At 38.6% G+C, this 21,738-nt stretch overlaps 1 protein-coding gene across 3 annotated transcripts in view; it reads right to left on the bottom strand.

The window, feature by feature from the left end:
- The window catches only part of KCNQ5 (potassium voltage-gated channel subfamily Q member 5), a 519,096-nt gene that overhangs the window by 169,912 nt on the left and 327,446 nt on the right, over positions 1–21,738 (bottom strand). For all 3 annotated transcript variants that reach the window (XM_058734458.1, XM_058734459.1, XM_058734460.1), the window contains exon 2: positions 8,002–8,092. In XM_058734458.1, coding sequence (XP_058590441.1) covers positions 8,002–8,092 — 91 coding nt within the window. The remainder of the gene's footprint in view (positions 1–8,001; positions 8,093–21,738) is intronic.

The following is a 21,738-nucleotide window of genomic DNA, read 5'->3' as shown; positions in this document are numbered from 1 at the left end:
TCTGAGAAGAGCCCTCCCCAGACTCTCTGTGAGGCACCGACCAATGATTCGGAATTTACAGTTTTGATTTAACCTCTAAACCATCTATATTGCTCTAGTTCATCTCCTCTCCTCAGTTCACAGTGCCTCTGTTTTGTTGAGGGCTCCATCATGCTTCGTATGAATGACTTCAATTGCTTCCTAAATGGCTTCAATCCTACTCCCGTGCTTTCTAAGGTCAGGTATTGCATCTTGTTTTAATTTTGGTGCTGTATCTACGATACTGTGAAACTTCAATATTGATGTTGTGCAATTAAACAACTGGCCCTCTTCTTTCATAGAATATTTATTGATAATTTGTACCAGGTACCACCATATTAAGGGCTGTTGCTGAATTGGCTTTGGAGCCTCTTTTCAGGAAATTTTTAGTCCAACCGGTGCCTCATTTTTCCCCACTCATCCCCAGCTTAGTCTCCTTCAGCTGTTGTTGGGCTTCTTGCCCTTCCTTGGCTCAGTAGGTATGCTCCTGCCCAAGGCTCTTATTCTTGAAGTTCCATCTGCCTGGAATGTTCTTTCTTCTAATCTCTGCATGGCTTTTTGCTTCACCTTCATTTAAGTCTCTGCTATAATGCAACCCTTTCCAGTGGACTCCTCTAAATGTACTATCCATTCCTCTTTCTTGCTTTCCTTTCATTTATAACACTTAATATAGCAATTTGACAATTTGTTTACTGTAGATCTTCCCCATAAAAATGTGCATTCCATGAGGACAGAGATTTTGCCTATTTTATTCATTGCCATGTCCTTACCACCCAACAGAATGCCTTGCTTGTATGGATGCTGCATAATTATTGTTAAATAAATGAATAAGGGAGGAGATACAATGTCAAGTAACCCATGCCAAAGGAAATTAGAAGGAAAACACAGTTTATTCCAGGAAGAGCAAGTAACTAAGTTTGACCCAGGTTTCAAATGGTGGACATTACTTAAGCCTGGAAGGGTAGTAAGAGAAGAGTGTTCTTCCTTCCATTGCCAACCATCTTGGACTCTGTTATTTTCTAGGAGCCCTCTGGTGTTCATCATATCACCTTGCTTCTCTCTTTCTCAGCTGAATATACTTTTGTGGAGCTCAGGACATCAGCATTGGCGTGAACCTAATGGAGTGTGGTTCATTCACAGTTCTAAGGATGTCTGCTGCGTTGCTCCTCAAGTCTGGAAACAGAGTTTCTCAGGGTGGCTCTGTGATAGATTGGCCACTTGGTCAGGCACTGATACTCACATCAGAAATATGTAAAGTTCTTGCTTTCCTGACTACAGATGGGGATGTGGTCTTTTTCAGGCACAATTTCATTATCTTTAACTCGAACAAGCCTTTCCTCTGGTATCTGAAATACTTTTCACAGGATAACTTACTATATTATTATCCCTCAGTTAAGATTCAGCGTAGGTGTTAAACTACTCCTGCTCTTTCTTTTCAGTCATCAGCAGATTGATGAGGATTGTTAGTCTCCATGAATCATTTGAAAGTTTATTTGCATTTTTCTTGATGAAAGACAAGCAAAGGAAAATAATTGCAGTTTTCAATGTTCATTGGGGTATTCTGAGAGCTTTCTGCAGTAAATTACAGAGATGTGATAAACATAAAGAAGGATCACTCATTCCTCATATCTGACTGCTTAATATCTCATACTCTGTCACTTCCATTACAAACATACGATTTAATATCCTCAAATGGATTCTTATCCTTATCCTTTGTTATCTTCTCTTATAATGTTTAATGCCAGAACTTTAAATGTAGAGACTTAATGTAATCTTCTACATCAAACCCATATAATTTTATGCACAAACGTTTCTACTTTGCAAGGACTAGTACATGTGTTTGTGGCTGATGTTCCATGCTCCTAATACTGATAGATGGGAAGTGGCCACACCTCTAATTCTTCAATGCCATGTTAGATGATGGATGCTTATATAGCAATTAAAAAAACCCCACATGCACCCATATTAGAAAAAGAAAACAAACATGCAACACAGATTAATTATGTAGTTATTAGCTTTTTAAGGGGACTGTTCACTTTACAAAAGAATTCACTACAGATTTTCTTTAAATAGTAAGCTCCACTAGTGCATTTAGTATATAATTAGATCTGTCGAAATCGGATTTGTACACATTCAGGAACTGATTCATTGTGCAAAGAAACAGCAAACCCATGTTTGCTTCACTACATGAAGCAAAACCAGCAAAACTAGCAAATCTGCATATGCTCTGTTTAGAAGGTGCCAAACACCCAGATGTTTGGGAAAACCTGAATATTTGACCATGTGTTTGAGTACTCGACCAGATGCTTTGCACAATCCATTTGTGGTTTGGAGTCTTTCTAACACAGCAGGAGGGTAGAGAAGCAAATATACTAAGACATTCACTAGCTTCCTTAAAATGATAATGGCATTCTTTTGATTGCTTGTGGTTGGGCAGTTTTAGAAATGACCACCTTCAGAGAAAATTCTACATATAATACACATCACTTTCATTAAGTGGAGAGATCATCTATTTTCAATGGGTTGAACAACCTGCATTTAAAGCCCTAGAATGACTACTCTAAAACTAATCTGGAAGGCCAGAAGTTATCCAGTGGAGAGGAACTGCACTCTAAACAGCATTGTTCTTAAGAAGGTGGGATACAAAATGCTAAAATATATGACCTCAGGCTAAGGAAATCAAGACAAACCAAAACAAAACTTTCCACAATAGTTTAACCTGGAAAGAGAAGAGTTTCCTTTAACAGCACTACGATAACCTGAGTAATGTGAGCTGGGACTAGAAAATACAACTTTATACTTGACTATTTACCCCACGGATCAGGCTTTTGCTTGTTTACAAAGCAGTATTTAGAATTCTTGATACAAAGAACTTATAGTGGTCCAAACTGATATACCCATTTATGATAACTTAGTAAGTACACTTTCTATGAAAAAAAACCTAACTTTTTCCAAGTAAAAGGATTGTAGGCATCACTTGACATATATATATATAGAGAGAGAGAGAGCCCAAAAGAAGCCTTACACCTTTGTGAGCAGCACAAATGCACTTTGGTAGTACCTGTCAGTCTTGACTAAGAGGCAGGAGAATATGAGGTTGCTGGCTACTGAGAAGACAGCCCAGGCTTTTCATCAGCCAGGCCTAAGATGGCATCTTGGCTCTGTCTTAGACCCAGTGCATGATCTTGCACAGTGTAATTAGCCATTTGGTAAATGAGAGGACTACTACTTAAATTGAACGTTTTTATGGTTTGTTTTTGTTTTAATAAGAAATCAACGAGTCGGATAAATGAAAGGTACTTAAAAAACGCTAGCTAGCTCCCCTTCAGTTTTGAAGAATTTTTTACAAGACATAGGAAATTAACACCAGCTTTGAACTGCCTTCGGTATGTGGGTACACAGTTTTGTATTATAGTCTTGAGTTCATACATGTTATCCGCAGAGTGAGGGCAGAGCAAGCCATTCTGGCAGATCTAGTTATCCGTGCCTCACGTTGCACCCAGCAGATGCAGATACTGAGGGAAGAACTTACGAAGCCATGAGCATTTTCATCAGATGCATTTATCAAAGAACTACAACAATAAAAATCTGTTTCATTAGTCACCAAAAGTAAGTGGTTGTTATGAACACAGGCCTCATGGTGAATGTGTGCCATGGAGTCACTTTTAGTTAGATGAACACATTTGTATAGAAAGCTGTCATAGAAAAAAAGAAAGCTGCCATAATTAGCCATGTTTGTGGTGAGAAAATTCTAGCAAAGATCCTTGTTTTGTATTAGAAAAGTGTGGTATTTTCTCAAATGTAGCAATTTCAAATATTCCACTGTTCACTATCCTTATTAGGCTTCACTAATATGGAAGAACCAGTGGTTACAATATTTGCCAACTTTCTCTGTGCTGAGCCCTGTTCTCAGCACTTGAATTTAAGTCATCCTCACAACAACTTTATGAAGTAGGCTGTATTATTATCCACTTTTAACAGACGAGCAAACTAAGGCACAGAGAAGTGGTTTCCCAAAGGCACACATATAAAGAGTGGTAGAAGCAGAATTTGAACTCATTGTACCCAGCTCCAGAGTCTACACCACATTGTTAGGGCTGTGTGCCATGTTTCTGTGGAGAGCCATAAGGGAACCTGGTGCATAGTATGAAACCTCAGTCCACACAGCTGGGAAGAATAAAAGAGCAAATTCACACAGAATTTGTGTGTATCCATTTGGCTGGTAACCAAGGCCAGTAAGTCACAAGTTTATAAGTAGCATTGGGAGTGCAATTCTAGATGAGAATGATGAGGCCTCTTCCCTTGGGATGGGAGATGGAGAGCCAAAGACTCTGTGAGAGCAAGACCAAGTCCAAAGACTGGTTCCCTCAAACACAGGTGGAAAGCATGAATGTCACAGAGGGGCTTGGCAAGTTTGTCCAGGAGCCAGCTGGCCTGTCATGTGCTCCGTCAGCAGTGTGGGTGCTTGTTACTTCCACAGAAATGGAATTACAGTTAGAATATGGGAACATCTTTTAAAGTGTTAAAAAAAAAACCCACACGGGACAGAGCTATGAAAAAATATACAACCGTGATGTATGATTTACATAGAGTTGTTCTAAACTTATTTCTCTGGTGCTTTATTTGTGGCCAAAAGTATACAAAAGTGACTTTATTATAAATTTTTGCAAACATTTTAAAAGCCATTCATATGACTATTTGGGTGGCAATTCTTTAGATATGTTTTATCTTGGGAACTAAAAACATTGCTAGTCAGAGTTGTGTTCTATGAATTCTGTTTGATTAGATGTTCAGAGGATAGACAGACTTTCAAATCAGATTAACTGTCTCAAACATACATATTAAAAGGATAAATGAGATTCCCTAAACCATTAAGAAGGTATCTGTTGGCTTTTTCCAATATTTTACAACCAACTGAACTTTTATGATATCCTAGATTAATCGTGAAAAAGAATTAAAACATGCATGCTTTTTCATTTTATTAATTAATACAAAAATAAAAACAAAGTTTATACTTGAATTATTTTTTTTTCTACATGATGTATGTGTGTGTGTGTGTGTGTGTGTGTGTGTGTGTGTATTTTAGCATTCACTCAGCTAACTCAGGAGAGCATGAAACCTTTAAATAAAACATATTTCTTGGAGAAATGTTGATGCAGAAGAATAACATCAGGGAAACCTTAGACCTGCAACACAGTCTGCATATTTCTAGGTAGGTTTTAAGAGTGTGCTTTGGTTTAAAACATACACCTTGACCATTTATCCCTATAGTGCAACAATAGGAGAATAAGCAAGCACTCTCCCTAGGGAAGTAGAGCAACCTTTCTGAGAACATGTATCTGCAGCAATTACTGCATTGCTGAAAACAAATGGGACTGGTTTCTGCTTTGCTAAATCCAAAGGCATTCAAGACTGAGGGAGGAAAGAAGACATACAAATGGCCAGCAGGTACTCAATTGAAAAGGTGCCCAATATCAATAATCATCAGTGAAATGTAAATCAAAACCACAGTGAGATACCACCTCACACCTATTAGAATGGCTATTATAAAAAAGACAAGAAAGGATGTGGAGAATAGAGAACTGTTGGTGGGAATGCAATCTGGTGCAGCCACTATGGAAAATAGTATGGAGGCTCTTCAAAAAATTAAAAATAGAACTGCCATATGATCCAGCAGTCTCACTTCTGGGTATATATCTGAAGAAAATACACACACACACACACACACACACACACACTGGAATATTATTCAACCTTGAAAAGAAGGAAATCTCACCATTTGTGACAACATGAATGGACCCTGAGGGCCTTATGCCAAGTGAAATAAGTCAGAGAAATATAAATACTGTATGGTCTCACTTATATGTAGAATCTAAAAAACAAAAAACCCCTCAACTCATAGAAACAGAGAAGACTGGTGGTTGAGGCAGGAAAGGTGAAAGTGGTCCAAGGGCACAGACTTCCAGTTATAAGATAAGTAAGTTTTGAGGATCTAATGTACAGCATGGTGACTATAGTTAAGAACAGTGTAGTGTATACTTGAAAACTGCTGAGAGTAGATCTTAGAAGTTCGCATCACAGGCACACACAAAATGGTAACGATGTGAGATTATGCAGTGTTAACTAATTTCATTGTGGCAATCATTTTGCAATATATATGTGTATAAAATCATCAAGTGGCATACCTTAAGCTTACACAAAGTTATATGTCAATTATATCTCAATAAAGGTGGCACAAAGAAAACAACTGAGGAATATGTGACAACATCTACATTCTTATCTACTCAAATGCACCCTAGTTACTAAACTCTCATGAATTTGTTCACTGCTCAGAAAGTTTTAAAAATCAAGGTAAAAATCAGCTTTGGGATTTTTAGGAATATGTTTCTTTGGACTATTTAGAAACTCATTAGCAAAGGCTGAATTTATGTTTCGGAGATTTGAACGATGTAAACCTAACATTTTGAATCCTTGACCTGATTGTGAAAAATTCCTTTTTATGGGATTCTTAATGCTTGATTCATTCATTCATAATCATTGGTCATGCAGTAGACCAAGTTTTTCATGTTTCTGAGTCTAAAAATCAGATGTACTTTTTCAATCTAAAATTCCTATTTGTAATTCTGTATATGAACTTAAAGGCCAGCTGTGCCTTAGACCTTGGACTCAGATCATTTGTTGTTATCAAAGGGGTGCATAAGGCTAAAAGCCCACTTGCTACCCAAATGGAAACCTTATAAGTGAAGCAAATTCCCAGTGTGCTTTTTGGTCTGTTTTCTATGTTTGGTTTTGAAATAGCATCCTCAACATTAACAATATACCGCTGAGCACAATTTGTATGGAAACAAATTGGGATAGATTGGTTCCAGGCTCAACGATGATTTCTCCCTGATGTAGGACGGAGACTTGATGAAGTCTTGGTAACTTTAAGCACAAACTGGCCAACTGAAAGCATAGGTAGCAAGAACAGCTGCCCTCCAGTCAGTTTATATGAGTTGAGATCTTTCAGTCTTCATCTTCAAGGTAAGGATAATTTTCTTATATTAAATGTTCATTGCTGTACATAACCCATATCTGTTTATTAGGGCACATAAAAGGCAGCTTACCCCATACCCTCTTTTTCTTTCCTTCTATGTAGTCCACAAGGTTTTATAGAAGTGAGTTGTTCCAACTTATAGTTCATTGAGACAGTTCTGAGACTGTCAAGTCTGATATTTTTTGGACTAAGTGACTGGATCAAAATGGATGTAAATGAACAAAACTTTCAATCAGATGCAATTTGAGTATACAGTGATACAGTTTAGTTGTAATAGAAAGTAAAAGAGCTTAAAAGGCCCAGAATAATTCAGACTAAAATATCTTGGGGTCTTTTTCCATTTTAAAATGAATTGAGCAATTCTGTATGGTTGAGGATTGACAGCATAATGGAAACAGAGCTAACTGCAGAATTTCTTACCAGGTGACTTGTGTTAGCAGCAAAACTCAGAATGTAGTCTGAGTTGGTCGAAAAGAGCATGAAGGAGCCTTCTGTTTTCTTATGAGGTGCTATATTCTCCTAGTTCTTGGCTAATTACACTTACCTACTGCCACATTGCAGTTACTAGAAAATGCTCTCTACCTTTTAATTTTTAGCAATGTAATGAGAGACCTCATGGATATTTTTATTCTTCTTATAATTTGCTTATTGTAATAAATAAACATAAGTAAAACTGCTTCCAAGTCCTGCCTTCTGGTTTTGATGTAACTGCAACATAAGATATTGCTATGTAATAGTAATGCTGAATATCTGTATATATTCCTGAGGACTGGCTAAAAGGTAAAATGGTAGGCCAATATTTCAGTGATCTTTGAAAGTTTTATACTTCACAGTAACTCTTTTTTTTCTAGATGGAACTTTGTGGTGGGATAAAATGCATAGCATAAATATTATACACAGTTCTTATATAAACTTTATACACATTTTTGCTCATATGTATCACTTACCAGAATCAAGAGGCAACTTGAGGCCAATTTTGTGTGCTCAGGGATGGTGGAAAACACTGACAAAATCAAGCAACCAAAGACAAGGAGAAAACTGTAAAACAACAACAAAAAAAGAGAGAAATCTGATAAGAAACTTGCCTTATCATGACAGACTTCATTTCTTTTCTATAGTTTAAAGCACCAGACCCATTTGAAATGGCACTAATTAAATAATAAAAACCTTGGAAGGGACTAGCCATTTTGAATGTAAAATATAATATGATGTATGGTGCACATAGAGTTCCTTTACAACTTTGTTGATGAAGAGAATTGTGTGTGTGTGTGTGTGTGTGTGTGTGTGTGTGTTGCATGCTGTATTTAAATGTCTGCAACTAAGAATGTGTGAATTTCCCATAAATCCTTTCCCAAGTGGGGATCCTGAGAAAGGCCCCAGTGTGTTCTTGCCATCCTACCCCAGGAGTACATGCTGCAGCTGATCTCCTTTCAAAGAGGCAGAATCCACCTCACATGTGGCATCGTTGGTGACCCATCAAGTGTTCTTTTTTTAAATTTTTTTTTCAATGTTTTTTTATTTATTTTTGGGACAGAGAGAGACAGAGCATGAACGGGGGAGGGGCAGAGAGAGGGAGACACAGAATCAGAAACAGGCTCCAGGCTCTGAGCCATCAGCCCAGAGCCTGACGCGGGGCTCGAACTCACGGAACGCGAGATCGTGACCTGGCTGAAGTCGGACGCTTAACCGACTGCGCCACCCAGGCGCCCCGACCCATCAAGTGTTCTAAGCCACTACTAGGCCACTGGTTCATTTTCACAGTCTAATTTTGTTTATGGATATTTGTCATTCCTTTATAATATTCATAAGAACAGTAAGGGAAGGGAATGATTTTTTCTGCTACCCATGTATTTTCCATTTCCTTACAAACTGCTAAAGAAATGACTCCTCAGCTCTGTCTATTCATACGGCAGTCATAGCGTGCAGAAGTGAGAAGCAGCATTTTCTACCAATCAATCTACAGACATTTTCATTCTTAAAATTGTGGTACTCTCAAGATCCAGAGGGGGAGCTGAGTTCCCAAGGAAAATGTTTAATAAAAAGAGAAGGCTCTTTTTTTTTTTTAAGTTTATTTATTTATTTTGAGAGAGACAGAGCCCGCATGAGTGGGGGAGGGGCAGAGAGAGAACGGAGACAGAGAATCCCAAGCAGGCTGTGTGCTGGGCTCAAACTCCTGACAAACCATGAGATCATGACCTGAACTGAAACCAAGAGTTAGACGCTTAACCAACTGAGTCACCCAGGCACCCCGGAGAAGCCTCTGTTCTAAAGTTGAAGTTACTTATCCTGAAATGCAAGATTGAAAACAATAACAACAACGAAACACCAATCCCTGAGCTACTTGCTCTAGGACATACTTTTTACTTTTACCTATCTCTGGGAAGCGCATAGAGTAATCTCCCCTAAAATACCAGTTTCCACTTTATTTTTTTTAATGTTTATTTATTTTGAGATAGAGACAGAGAGAGCATGAGTCCGGGAGAGGCAGAGAGAGAGAGAGGGAGAGAGAATCCCAAGTAGGCTCCTCACTGACAGCATGGGGCCCGATGTGGGGCTCAATCTCATGAACCATGAGATCATGACCTGAGCTGAAATCAAGAGCTTAACTTCCCAGTCGCCCCAGTTTCCACATTCTTTTGTATGGCAGTGGAGTTCGTCCATGTCTCCTTTCGGCTTGCCCTGACAAGTCGTCCAAGTCTTTCTATAGCATTTGACTGGGAACTCCCAAGGACCTATAGCCAGGGATTGGTAAATTGTGGCCTAGGGAATAAATTTGGATCTTGAAGTCTGTTTTTTGTAAATAAAGTTTTATTGTCACATAACTACATTCATTTGCTTATGTATTGTCTACAGTGGCTTTCACGCTACAGCTACAGAGCTAAGTAGCTGTGGCAGAGACAGTATGGCACATGAGACTAACATATGGACTCTCTGACCCTTTAGAGGAAAAGTTTGTGGACCTTTCACTGATACCATGTATTCTTTATTTCTTTATACCTATCCCAAAACAGAATCAGTTGAAGCTCATAACTGCCTATGTTCTGTATGCTGGTAACAATGACTAACACTCATAGAGGGTTTCCTATATGCTGGATATGGTGCTAAGCCACTTTCACATGTGTTATCCATGTTATCCTCACAAATAGAAATATCACTATTCCTATTTTACAGATATGAAAACTGAGAATTAAGAACATTTTTTAACTCATCCAAGACTGTGTAGCAGAAAGAGGGTTCCAACATTGTTTGTCCTTGAGCTGCCGCAGAGTGTTGCTGAATAACTGTGGATAGATAAGAATGGCAGTAACATTCTTGGTTCTGCAAGACTTTTGGGGATACCTCTATATCTCTTCAAACTGAGAGGGAAGGAGTTATCATTTCAAATAGATGAGTCTCAAAGGAGGAGTCTACTAGTGAAAAAAAACCTAGTATACTTTGTTAATAACAACTCACCATACTTTTCACTCCTGTATCTAACAATTCAGGATACTTTGAATTACACCTTAAATTGGCCTTCATGAAATGGAAATTGTAAGCCAGAAATGAAATTCCAGTGCACCTACAAACCTCCAAGCTACTAATGAGAAAACGAAATTCAGCGATCACTAAGATAGTTGGGAGGATGATACAACATCAAATAAAGACAGTGACAGATGTTTCCCCTCTTGTGAGTGGCTGTTATCTAGGCATGCTCTCTGAATCCAGGCTGACCAGAAACCATTAGAAAAAGCAAGCAGGGCATTATTTAATCACTAAGGTATCTTCTTCCTTCAAGAGCATCCCAATGGTAGCTTCATGAAGCTCTCTGTGTTTGTGTTCAAAACAGATCTATACCATGAGTCCTTTGCTAGTTCCTTCTTCGATAATATTTGGGTGCTGTTTAAACTTTTTCCTTCATGTCACTACTTTGCTCCTTTTCTTTCTTAAGCCAATCTTTTTTTTTTTAAGTTTATTTATTTTGAGAGAGAGAGAGAGAGAGACAGTGTGAGAGAGAGAGAGAGAGCGAGAGAGCGGGGGTAGGTAAAGAGAGAGAGTGAGCATGCAGGGGAGAGGGAGAGAGAGAGAGAGAGTGGGAGAGAGAAAGAGAGAGAGAGGGAGAGAATCCCAAGTTCTATGCTATTAGTGCAGAGTCCGATGTGGGACTTGAACTCACAAACCGTGAGATCATGACCTGTGCCGAAACTAGGAGTCAAAACACCTAACCAACTGAGCCACCCAGGTGCCCCTTTCTTGAGCCAATCTTACACTCCTTTCTAACAAGCATAGTTTCCTAACTAGAATTTTGTTATTTTTATAGGAGCCATCTGAAGACAGCAAGCCAAAGACCTTCACTGCTCAGGCTGCCCAAAGGGCTATCGATAGACAAATACATTCATTAATTCATTAATTCCTCCTTCCCTCAACCATTCATCCATTTATTCAACCAGAAAATATTAAGTATATAATACTAGGCTGAGTCATGGGGATACAATAATAAGATTTTTTTTGCCTTGAAAGAGTTTAGGGTTTGTTGAGGTATAAAGAGTAATAAACAGAAAATTAAATAAATATGAAATTTATTAAATTATTTTAATGTAAATGAATTCAATTTAAATTAAATTAAATAATATTAAATTAAATAAACATTCAACAGATGTAAACAGAAAATTAGAATTCTGAGTGATGACTGCAAAGACTGGGAAAATATAGGGGACAATAGGAATATGCAGGAAAGGAGGGGTTAGGTAGGACTGGTTACTCTGTTAGTGGAGTTGAGTCAAAGTAAAAATGTGTGCCCTTTGTTGAAAACTATCTCAAGATGTTTAAAAAAAATTTCAAGATGCTGACAGCAAAGTATGGCACCAACTGTGGTAACCTTCTAAGTGCTGGGCTCCATGGGAACACACAGGTTGCATGAGCATGAAGCCAGACTTGGGGTTAGGAAGCCTTGCCGGCAAAAATGATGGCCAAACTGAGCCCCAAATGCCCAGCAGGAGTTAGCACAATGATTGGAATGGCCGGGGAGGAAGCAGCACTGTAGTGCATGAGACTGTGTGGGTGGAAGGCCAAGTGCAAGCACAGCATCACTAAAATTTGCCAATTAATCAATAAATCAGAGTCAGTGAACACATGCTAGCTAGCTTATCCTTCAGTAGTACATGAAAAGTGTAAAGTGGGTCATCCCGGCAAATTCATTTTTTGCATAGGAATCATTTCAGTTCAGTTGAAAACATATACTGAGTACCCATTGTAAAAATGGTGTGCCTAACACTACTGAGGTACAAGGGATAAATTAAGCAGTCTATTTTTAAGGGATTAAAAATCTAATGCAGCTGGAATTTAAATAGAAACTTTAAAAAATCTATTTTGGTTGGTAAGATGAACATATAGTAGTCCCTCCCTTATCTGTGGTTTTGCCTTTCACGGTTTCAGTTACCAGTGGTCAACCATAGTACGGAAGCTGATGATCCTATACATTTTAAGAATTTTTTTAATGTTTATTTATTTTTGAGAGAGAGAGCATGAGTGGGTGAGGGGCAGAGAGAGAGGGAGACACAGAGTCCAAAGTAGGCTCTGAGCTGTCAGCACAGCCTGATGCGGGGCTCAAAACCACAAACCATGAGATCATGACCTAAGCTGATGTCAGAAGCTTAACTGAGAGCCACCCAGATGCCCCTAGATGATTCTATTTCTGACAGGTATCCTAAGACTACATCACAATGCTGGTGTCATTTGCCTCACTTCACCTATCACAGAGGCATTTTATCACCTTATATCATCACAAGAAGGAGAAGGTTGAGTACAGTATTTTGAGAGAGAGGGAGAGACCAAATTTATATAACTTTTATTACAGAATATTATTATAATTGTTCTATTTTATTATTTATTATTGTTTACCTCTTACTGTGAATAATTTATAACTTACACTTTACCATGGGTCTGTTTGTATAGGAAAAACATAGGATGTATAAGGTTTGGTACTATCCATTATTTCAGGCATCCCCGGTGTTCCCCGCAGTTAAGGGGAGACTACTGTACTGGATCATAATGAAGGGTAGAGGCTGATAAATGCTAAGAAAAATGCTATAGAGGCTAAAAGTGGGGAGGGGTTCCATTATTCAGTTGGGAATGGTGGAAGCACATCAAGAAAGTCTCTTCATAAATGGGTGATGCTTGAGATTGGATTGTCTCTGAAGGAACGGTAAGGTTTCAACAAGAGGACATTCTGGAGAAACACATTTCAGAAGGAGAGTACAACATAAGAAAGGTAATAAGGCAAAAAATAAATGAGGTAAAATATCTGTTTCCTGTTTCATGAACAAAGCATTATCAAGTTTGTAGTACAGGGTAAGACAGTTGCTGAATTGGGAGTCTGGGGCCATGATGTGGAGAGGCTTTTATGGCAGGGCCTGCCTTTAGTTCAGTAGATAACCGGGAGCCATTGAAGATTTTTGAACAGGGAACTATCATCAGAGTTGCACTCTGGGAAAATCAAGTTGACAGCAGTATGTGTTAGGACCTATCTGAGTAATTGAGAAGCAAGGGCAAGAGTAATGGTGATCCAAGTTAGGTTGTAAACTAACTGGTAGAAATGGGAAGGGGATAGAGAGGGACACTGGAGGGAAGCTGTAAACATAGGAGCTCCTTGACTTCGATAGTTATTAAATTGGGCAGTAGAGTTTGGGAAGGGGGTGCAGGGGCTGAAAAGTCTGAGGTTTCCACATATAGTTACTGTGATGTACCTAAGAAGTCAGGAGGAGCAAAGTCGGGAAAGTCAGAAGACAAAATTGATTTTGAGAAAAGGATAAATCCAGTTTTAAACATCCACATGGACTTGTGGGTCTAAATCATGGGCACAACACCAGTTTAAAGGGATGGAAGTATTTTTTTCCTAGAGGATATGAATGTAGAGAACACGCTCTCCTAGGGAAAGTGCAGACCGAGCATATAAGGTTTAGGCAAATGAACATAAAGGATATTTGGGGAACATTTCCTGATCTTGGAGAATGACATCATGGGGAATAACAAATACATTCTGCTACTAATTGGATTTTGGTAGTATTTCCAGAGAGACTCCCTGGCTGGAGAAAGCAGTGAACTGACACAGAATGACCCCTTTGAGGTGACAGTGTTCAGACGCTGGGCTCATTGGCAGTGACATGGTAGACCACTGGGGTGTGAGTGTGGCTCTGCTGACATCATTGCTCTTGAGGGTCTCACACAGATCTATGCTGACAACTGACCACTACCCCACTCCACCTCTCTACCGATTGAATAAAATTGGAAGCAGTGGCAAGAGTCACTGGATGCAGAGTGTCTTAATCCAGGGTCCATGAACTTCCAAGGGGTCTGTGGATAGAATTTAGGAGGGCTGTGAGCATGGATGGGAAAAAAATGACCTCTTTGTCACTAACTATGGCAACAAACCACGATGGTATTAGCCGTACTTGTGACTTCGTTACTCATAGAAGGCACAGATATTGTCATGTCCCATTTTATAGTTGTAGATGAAACCATAATCGTTTCATCTTGCATACATATTTTGCTCATTGCTAGTTCAAGATTATTTATGGTAGTTATTAGAGCCACTGCTAGGTTTATAAAAAATGTATTAATAAAAAAGTATAGATATTACTATACCAGAAAATTGCTCAAATTTTTAATAACAGTATTTCAATATAATTTTTTTCTCTTACAATCACATGTATTTTATACATTTAAAAACATTATTCTTAGGAATGGTTCATAAGCTTCACTAGACTGCTGAAGGATCAATGACACACACACACACAAATTAGGTACTTATAGTGGAAGATTAGGAAGGCAGGAGCTGGGAGCTGGAGAATGGCCCATTTTGGCATGAGTCACCAACTTAGTCAGGTAAGTTTTAAGATCAGTTTGAAAAAATATGGACATTTTTGTTTTAAATATTAATCCTGAAATATCCTGTAACAGCTATTGGCCTTTGTTTTGCCGAAAGCAATAATTTATATGTTATTTCTGAGGAAATTATCTTTAATGCAGACCTTTGTCTAAAACTTTAGATGGCAAAGATTATTGTATGCATAGAAGGATATTTATGATACAAAAATATTACCAGTTCAAAGGCCTCTATCACTCAAGAAAACTACCATCAACTTTTTCTGTGGGTTAATTAAGAATCAGTTTGTCAGGTTTAATTTGGCAAATAATAAAACACACCAAAAAAGCTTTACCTGGAAATATCATGGATGCTTAAGGAACAGATGATGTCCAGCTTCCAGAACTTGTGTTTTAAGCATGGGTTCATTTAGCAAGAATTAAAATAATGTGAAAATAAAGCATTCAGAAAAGCTCTGCTGATGCTTGCCAAATGAACCATGGCAAGTTACACAATGTCATTCACACAAACACACAACCCCCGGCCACTCACAAGCAATTATGAATAATGCAATGAAGACAGGAGAAATGGAGCTGATGTTTACAGTAGACATTTCAATGAACTTAGCTCAACGAGGAGGCAAATTAACAGCATGGGCTTTGCAGACTGAAACTACCACACATTTCCACCTAGAAAGTGTTTTTTGCAAGTATTTTGGTGGATGATAAGCTCTCCATAGTATAACTGTCCATGTGAGTCAACTATGAAGAAAGCATTAAGGGAGGGGAGGTCTTTAATGTCTTAAGTGGAATGGAATCATGGGCTTAAAATAAAGAATGCTAACAGGAAGAAGATAGAGAGTTTTTTTTTTTTTTAAGAAAACAATTCTTCAGAAATATCCTCTGAAGGAAATTTAGCCCTGCCTTTGATTTTTCATACATTTTTAAGTATTGCTGTGATAAAGTGTGTGTTTCAGTACATGTGATGGAAAGCCTCGTGAGTGCATCATGAATTAGGATGACTGGAGTACACATGCTAACATTAGTGACCAAACATGATCCACTGGCTGACATGACTTACCTAGAAGATGTGCCGCCTACTGAAATCAAAGCCTCATTATCAGAGGACTGGCTGGAGCCCACTTTTCTCTTCCATCCTCCTAAGTTTACCCCTTCTTTCTAAACTTGGCATTTTGCAAAATGTCCTTTCTGCATAATTTTTCCATAAAGGAAGGGCATTTTGCACATGAAATCTATCCACAGCACACTCAGCTTCCATTGCAAAGCAATAAAAATTAAATATGACATTTTTGGTGTCTTTAAAGGTGATTTGGAATATTTGATTAAAAGCACTGCATGCAAAAACTTGAAACTAAAAAAAACCACACTGCATGATTCTGCTTTTCAGGTGCAATGAGCTCTAAATATTAATAAAGACCCTAATCAATAAATACTATCACTGTAATTTCTGTGAAGTTGCAAAAATAGGGTCATCAGCTAACAGTTTTAAAAAACGAAATGTGGCATTTTACCTGTGTGGTGTTATGAGGAAATTAGAGGGTATGGGAACTAGTTGTTTCTGCTTGCATAGTATGTTTCTGTAGAGGACTATGGGTAATGGAGATGAACTAAAACAAGGCAATAGAACCCATCAGGACTTCGAGAGCCTCCCCTCAGAGCAGCCCCCGGAACTGACTAACCACAGGCAGAGGACATGCTCAGTCTGATTCTCACCCCAGGATCAGGGAATCCTTGTGGTTTGAAGGATTTCTGACTGAGCTCCCTCTCTAGATGGGGATTAGTTTTAAAACATTATGGATAGATGATTGTGAAGTTCCTCTTTGAGCCTTTCCAACGTCCAGAACTCTCCCAACACTAAGGCAGCACAGTACTGGCATAGCCCACGCTACTGTGGGAAGACTACTTCCCTTCTGATTCAAGTCTCCTTATTCATGCCCTTTACTTACAGGTCCTGGGTCAGGCTCTGGACTACAAGCACATGTGTTCCCTCCTCCAAGTGTTAGTTTTTCAGATATTTGGGGCTGCTTTTATCCTCATGACCTTCCTGTCAGTCTTCAGATTACACTCAGCTCTGTTCTTTGTCTACTTAGCATATGAAACAATGTCCACATCTGTCACTCTCGCTGTCACTATTCTTTATTATTATTATTGATATAATTTATTGTCAAGTTAATTAAAATACAGTGTATACAGTGTACTTTTGGTTTCAGGGAGAAGATTCCCATGACCCATCGCTTACATACAACACTCAGTGCTCATCCCAACACGTGCCCTCCTCAATGCCCTGTTACTGTTCTTTACACATACGCAGTTTGGTCCTACATCTCTCCAAGTTTGATACAGGCCCATTGTTATTCTCGCATCTAAACAAAAGATTTAAGATTTAGCTGTCAACATAAAGTATCTGTACTGTCACTTCTTGCCAGGGAATCCAAATTCAAATTCTTCACTGCTCAGTTACTAGCAAAAGTTTGGTTTCAAAAAGGACTGTCTTGGAGATATACATTTCCTTCTTTTCCTGCATCTTTCCCACCACAGCACAGGGTCTAGAGCAAACATGACTCCTGACAACCTGTGTATTTTAACCTAATTGCCTTGATCACTCATGGGATTGCTTTCACTAAACTGTGATTTTTTGCTATTTTCTTTTTAAAAATTATTTATTTATTTTTTAAAGTTTATTTAGTTTCAGAGAGAGAGAGAGAGAGAGAGACAGCATGATTTGGGGAAGGGGAGAGAGAGAGAGGGAGAGAGATAATCCCAAGCAGGCTCCACACTGTCAGCCCAGAGCCTGACGTGGGGCTGGAACTCACAAAACCGTGAGATCATGAGGTCATGAGATCGTGAGACGGGAACTGAAATCAAGAGTCAGATGCTTAATCAACTGAGCCACCCACATGCCCCAATCTTTTGCTACTTTCTTGAAGAACAAAAAAACATTTAACCAATTTACTATTTATAAGAGTTTCTCTGCACTTCACACTGTATTTGTTCAATGAAGTATCATGTGAAAATTTAGAAAATTCTTCTCCAGGAGATTTTTCTTGCAATTTGGTGAATAAATTTGGCTACTTCTAATGAGTTTCTGTTGCTGGGTCTGGATTTATTATGTTAGAAGCCATCAAAGGATTTGTGGATGAAATTGAAGAACTTTTATTAATAAACTGGAATAAATCTTGAAAACTATATAATGGAAGCCAAATGACCAGAGAAAGGAAAATATTCTGAGTGTCAAAAAAAAAAAAAAAAAAGAGGAAAGTAGGGACCCTGGATTTTGTTGTATATTGATAAGCTCAATCACAACTCCTAGAAATGCTCCAGATAGAATATTAAGCAAATGATTTCTAATCAATTCAAATGGATGACTGTGGTTCCTAAAGAGAAACACAAGTTCACCAAGAGCAAGAAACACTAAACTATGCTCATTTCCTAATTTGATGTTTGCCTGCTTGCTCTATCAGGGGAATAGAGCAGATGAAATGTCTTGATTTCAGCAAAGCACTGGGAAGTGTTTTATCATATCCTTGAGGGAAAGAAGGAGAAATTCAGGCAGGACAATGTGACTCTTATGAGGATCTGTACCTTGTGTTGGAAGTCTCCAGAGATGAGCTGTGGTTTTTTGTAAGAAAACTCTGAAGATGAGTGAAATCCCATAATCCATCAAGCCAATGCATCATCTGTTGCTTTTTGAAAAAATTATGAGATTTTACTTTATGGAGACAGTGATCTTTGGATATATTTTTCTCCTTGCCTTGGCTGCTAAGAAGCTCAGAAGTGAATTTGTGGCCTATGTTAATAATGACACAGATTTTTTCCAGTATACCTATCTATGGATTAACTTCATTCCTGACCTGTTTATATTATCCTATCATTAACTTACCTTCATTGTATTATTTCAGTCACAAATATTTGCAGGCACTGGAGACTCAGGGATGGTCTGTGCCTAATGGTTTTCAATTTAGTGGGAAGACAGACTTTTGCTTATTCTTAACCACTTATACCATATGTATTTTGTTAGCAGTCTCAAGTCCTTTCTAAATGATACAGGGTTTGGGGGTATACTTGACTAACGACAAAAAGTGATAAATATGTGGTTTTGTCTATCACTACTTTTTCCTTGAAATGGAAGTATTAATGCAGCCTAAAGTTATAGTACTTTTGGGGGTGCCTGGGTGGCTCAGTCGGTTAAGTGCCTGACTTCGGCTCAGGTCATGATCTCATAGTTTGTGGATTCCAGCCCCATGTGGAGCTCTGCACTGACAGTGAAGAGCCTGCTTGGGATTCTCTTTCTCTCCTTCTCTCTCTACCCCTTCCTGACTCATGCTTTCTTTCTCTCTCAAAATAAATAAATAAACTTAAAAAAATAAAGTTACAGTGTTTTTAAAGAAGCAAATGACAACATTGGCTCAAATTTAACTTCATGTAAACCAAACTTATGAGATGTCTCTCAGTTGGATTAGTAAAAAGTTTTTTACACTTGTTATTTTTACATTTTATTATGTTAATCGTGATTCATTTATTCCCAGCATGAGCTACCAACTCCCTACTCCAAGGAAATCGCCAAGTGTCCTACACTCGTCTTCAGTTTTCTTACAAAAAACCACGGCTCATCTCTGGAGACTTCCAACACAAGGTACAGATCCTCATAAGAGTCACATCGTCCTGCCTGAATTTCTCCTTTTCCTCAAGGATATGATAAAACACTTCCCAGTGCTTTGCTGAAATCAAGACATTTCATCTGCTCTATTCCCCTGATAGAGCAAGCAGGCAAACATCAAATTAGGAAATGAGCATAGTTTAGTGTTTCTTGCTCTTGGTGAACTTGTGTTTCTCTTTAGGAACCACAGTCATCCATTTGAATTGATTAGAAATCATTTGCTTAATATTCTATCTGGAGCATTTCTAGGAGTTGTGATTGAGCTTATCAATATACAACAAAATCCAGGGTCCCTACTTTCCTCTTTTTTTTTTTTTTTTTTGACACTCAGGATATTTTCCTTTCTCTGGTCATTTGGCTCCTATTATAGTTTTCTTTTTTTAATTTTTTTTTTTAACGTTTATTTATTTTTGAAACAGAGAGAGATAGAGCATGAACGGGGTGGGTCAGAGAGAGAGGGAGACACAGAATCCAAAACAGGCTCCAGGCTCTGAGCTGTCAGCACAGAGCCCAACGTGGTGCTTGAACTCACTGGCCGCGAGATCGTGACCTGAGCCGAAGTCGGACGCTTAGCCGACTGAGCTACCCAGGCGCCCCTATAGTTTTCAAGATTTATTCCAGCTTATTAATAAAAGTTCTTTAATTTCATGCACAAATCCTTTGATGGCATCCAGACCCAGCAACAGAAACTCATTAAAAGTGACCAATAATTTGCCCATCATATATTTTCATTTTCTCTGAATCACATTACAAAAATCCCTTTTAGTTTAAAAACCATTTTTTTTTAATGTCAAAGAAGGCCGTAAGTTAGGATTTGAATAGCTCAGTTTTCTCTGTGTTATAGTAACAATTTGGTCCTCAACAATAGGACTGTATCTTCTCCTATTCCTGTTTTTTATTTTTTTTGGTTTGTTTTCAAGAAAAAGAAGACTGTTTTGGGGGGGGTGGCATGTTCTGGTTTATCTGGCTTTTAGCCCATCTGAAGTTATTCTTAAAGACTGTGATTCTGTAAAAGATGTATTCTGTAAAAGAATTCTCTATCTTTAAAAATACTGAGTAAATACCTGAATTTTTTGAAGAATTTCTGGGTAGACAAGATAGGATTCTTTTGATGCTCCTTCTTTTAGTTCCTCTTCTACGTCTGTGTCCAGAGTTTAAATCTCTTGTTTTTACTGTTGTTAAGTACTGTTTTTCTAACTTCTAACCATGTTTCCTCATCTATATTCGGTCTGTTTCAGTCTCTTTCTTAAAAGGAGCACTTCTTTTTTTTTTTTAATTTTTTTTTAACGTTTATTTATTTTTGAGACAGAGAGAGACACAGCATGAATGGGGGAGGGGCAGAGAGAGAGGGAGACACAGAATCGGAAGCAGGCTCCAGGCTCTGAGCCATCAGCCCAGAGCCCGACGCGGGGCTCGAACTCGTGGACCGTGAGATCGTGACCTGAGCTGAAGTCGGAGGCTTAACCGACTGAGCCACCCAGGCGCCCCAAAAGGAGCACTTCTTAAGAAGTGGCCTCGAGATGGGAAGGTTCATTTTTTTTTAAGCTTTTTTTTTTTTTTTTTTTTTTTAGTGTTTATTTATTTTTGAGAGAGAGAGGCAGAGAGAGGGAGACACAGATCCATTAGGCTCTGCACTGACAGCACAGAGAGCCCTATGTGGGGCTCGAGCTCACGAATCACGGGATCATGACCTGAGTTGAAGTTGGACGCTTAACCTGCAGCCACCAAGGCACCCTGAGATGGGAAAGTTCAGACCCTTCTCCATTGCTGTCTCATTTCCAGGTATCCATCACCAGTCCAAGTCCTGTGAAGACACTCACTCGGTCTGGAATGAATTGAATGGGTCGTGGCCTATCAAAATTAAATTGAAAATCTCTATTTTTTCAATAGCAGTAAGATACGTTTTCCATTCTATGTGTCGACTATGTAGGCAGCTGATGAATGAATCGAACGATTGGGAACCGTCATGCTGAATAGAAAGAACAAGGTAACAGCACACTATTTCTTAAAGGGCCTGAGGTTTGCAATTCAGAAACCCATCAGTCAATTTCTTGCCTCTGCAAGCTCTGTTTCTGTGACTGTTGCCAGGAAACATAGCTGAGAGTGGAAACCACTGGATAGTGTTCAGAGACCATGAATTTAAAGTAAAAAACAAAAACTGTCTTTC

The sequence above is a fragment of the Neofelis nebulosa genome, chromosome 6, assembly GCF_028018385.1.
Source record: "Neofelis nebulosa isolate mNeoNeb1 chromosome 6, mNeoNeb1.pri, whole genome shotgun sequence".
Classification (NCBI taxonomy): domain Eukaryota; kingdom Metazoa; phylum Chordata; class Mammalia; order Carnivora; family Felidae; genus Neofelis; species Neofelis nebulosa.
Note: the sequence above shows the minus strand (reverse complement) of the source record. Positions and strands in the feature narration are given on the sequence as shown.